The following is a 2,689-nucleotide window of genomic DNA, read 5'->3' as shown; positions in this document are numbered from 1 at the left end:
ATTTATAGATAAAAAAAATAAATAAATAATTCATTTAAAAAAAAATAAAAACTAAAGGTGGAGAGGAAGTCTACTGTCCCAGAGTGATCAACTCTTGTTGTCTGCTGAGGAAGCCTCGGATACTAAAAGATAGATCTCGCTTTCTTAATTGTTTTTCTTTATTGTTTGTGTGTCTTGTATTATGTAATTATTCTCAAGCTTGCTTCACCTCTAGTGATTGTTTTCTGTTTCTTGTCCGATTTATAATTTTTTATTTTTTATTTTTGAGAAAAAGTGGATATACCACATTCATTGCACAAGAGAAAATGAGTACATATATGAAAGCCCACAAGAAGTGGAGAAACCCACCAAAATAGGCATAAAACAAGACCACAAAAGATAAAAAACAAAACACAACTGGGAACCCAACTAGAGAGAACAACTCTCTAGGGGACCAACACGGAAGAACACCTTAGGGACGCGTTCGGAGAGGGGGCTCAGGGGATGGGTTGTCGCATCCCTAGGATTGAGGAACTTTAGGTTTCGTTTGATTCTCTTCATTTATAATTTTTTTTCTATCTTCTGTTTGTTTTAGGATTTATCTGTACCATTTTTTTTCTCTTTAATAAAACTGTGATTTATTTGCTTTTATTAAAAACTGTTGTCTTCTAGTTTATCCACTCCATAAAAATAAATAAAATAAAATAAATAAAAATGATATCCCACCCATCTGGCCATAAACAATTACACATCTACGAACAAATCACTCCAAAACGTATACATTTAAAAATCATGGGTAGGGTTGCTATTTCATTCCGCCCTCAAATTGTGAGCCTGAATTCTTGTGTTTGTGTCATCTCCATATTTATCCAAAAAAAGAAAAAAACACTGAAAGAGTAACAAATTAATACTGTCAACAACAAGGATTATCAGCATGATGAGAATCAAATGAGGATGATGAAGAAACTACCATTCTCAAATGATTGAAGCGTTTAACATCAAAGTGATGAAGTTTCATTAGACGCTCCATCTTAGCCTCAAAACGAGACTGGAAAATGGCCTGAAAAGAAGGTTCTTTGGAGGTACTAAGAAAGAAGGCATAACCAGCCATGAAGTAAGTGGAGGTGAAGAAGAAGCAAATGGGTTCCATAACATCCCATGTGAGTTCCCAGAAAGTGAGCCTCATGAAACCAACAGTCTGCATCACCAGAAGACCTAACCCTGCCCATAACTCCCTCCTCACCTCTGCCTCTGCTTTCTCCTCCATCTCTGCCTTCTTCTTCTCCATCTCCTTTAGCTCTTTGTTCTCACTCTCGTTCTTCACTGGCAGCACTCTTTCTATGGCTTTTGCAACCTGGATTTTCAACCATGGTGTTATTACTCATTTATATTGTAAAATAAAAAATATCTCCAAAAATCAAATAAAAAGGATTTTTTTATATAACATCAAAAATTACAAATATCTAATTGTATATATTCTTAAAAAAAAAATTCAGAATCTCACCTCTCTTTATACATATAATCTTTTGTTCATATTAATTTTTTTTATAAAATTATATAAATAATAAATGCTTAATATATATTTTCATACTTAAAAAATTTTGACATTTCAATTCTTGTGTTTATTTTTAAATGTTGACCCACAAAACTGGGTGAAATACTGAGAGTCACTTACAAAAATAAATATATATATATATATATTTTCTTAATACTCAATTATTTAAATTGAATACTTTCATTTCTAGTTTTACCTTTAATTTACCGTATATTTAAAAAAAAATATATATATATATATATTAAAATATAGAAAAAAGTTTCATCTTTTTAAGAGATATTTACATAAAAGAATTTAAAAAGGGCATTACCTCATCGGGGCGGAGAAAGACGAGGCCGCCCAAAATGATGACGGCGCCGGACTCATCGAGATCCCTGGCGATCTCCAGGCCCCGATCGAACCCCGCTGATTCCCCGCAGATGCGCAAGAACTCCGAATACGAAACCCTAGAACTCGCCATCCCTCTCAGCCTCGATCGAACCGATTCCATCTCCCACGCCCTCAATACCTTCTTCGCCTCCTCAACCGATACCGCCGCCGGCCTCACCATTCCCTCAAGCCGAATCCTGTCCCGATTCATCCCCTTTAACCGTTCCATCAGCTCATCACCGACTGGCAACGCTACTCGCCGAGGAGGAGTGGCGGCGGCGATCAGTCTCCGGACTGGGAACTGGCGGGCGGATCTGAGATCGTGAAGCTGAGGCCCTTGTGAGGCTGCTGAAGCGATGGGTCAAGGCTTTCCGGAGAGACATTGGGAGCCGAGGTTGAAGATGAATCGAAGAGTGTGAGAGGGTTTGATGGTTTTATAGATGGTTTAAAGAAGAGAGACGAAGTCCATGTAGGTCCGCTGACATCACTGTGTAATTTTACTGGAAAATCACTTCAAAGTCCTTTAGAAATTTTTTAATTTCATCATTTAGTCCTTACTGTCTTTTCTGATCACGTTCAAGTCCTTAATTAAAGGAGCTTTCTTTCTTTTTCACCCCTGACCGACCGCTTAAAGAGATTATTATTATTATTATTATATATATGTACATTATCATAATACCAAAATTGCCCTTACTCCTTATGTTTTGTGTGCTTGCACTGTGTATTGACAAAGCCAACGTTGTTCGGTTCTACATTGATGGAGTACTGGTACCCGATTGAGTTTCA

The 2,689-nt window shown here is 36.8% G+C and overlaps 1 protein-coding gene across 1 annotated transcript; it reads right to left on the bottom strand.

The window, feature by feature from the left end:
• Nucleotides 1–856: 856 nt before the first annotated feature.
• LOC120274810 (calcium uniporter protein 2, mitochondrial-like) lies at nt 857–2,329 on the bottom strand. The gene is made up of 2 exons (XM_039281345.1): nt 1,845–2,329; nt 857–1,333 (listed from the first exon to the last, which is right to left on the bottom strand). The coding sequence occupies exons 1-2, from the start codon at nt 2,130–2,132 to the stop codon at nt 893–895; spliced, it is 729 nt and encodes a 242-aa protein (XP_039137279.1). The 5' UTR covers nt 2,133–2,329; the 3' UTR covers nt 857–892.
• Between the last annotated feature and the right edge of the window lie 360 nt (nt 2,330–2,689).

This window comes from Dioscorea cayenensis, chromosome 13 (assembly GCF_009730915.1).
Source record: "Dioscorea cayenensis subsp. rotundata cultivar TDr96_F1 chromosome 13, TDr96_F1_v2_PseudoChromosome.rev07_lg8_w22 25.fasta, whole genome shotgun sequence".
Lineage (NCBI taxonomy): Eukaryota > Viridiplantae > Streptophyta > Magnoliopsida > Dioscoreales > Dioscoreaceae > Dioscorea > Dioscorea cayenensis.
The sequence above is the reverse complement of the archived record's forward strand: the minus strand, read 5'-3'. Positions and strand labels throughout refer to the sequence as shown.

Bases quoted from the DNA above. Each gene is read 5' to 3' on its own strand.
- LOC120274810 (XM_039281345.1), bottom strand. From the start codon at position 2,132: ATGGAACGGTTAAAGGGGATGAATCGGGACAGGATTCGGCTTGAGGGA. The intron at 1,334-1,844 runs GTAATGCCCTTT...TTGAAAATCCAG, and splicing joins TCTTTCTCCGCCCCGATGAG to GTTGCAAAAGCCATAGAAAG.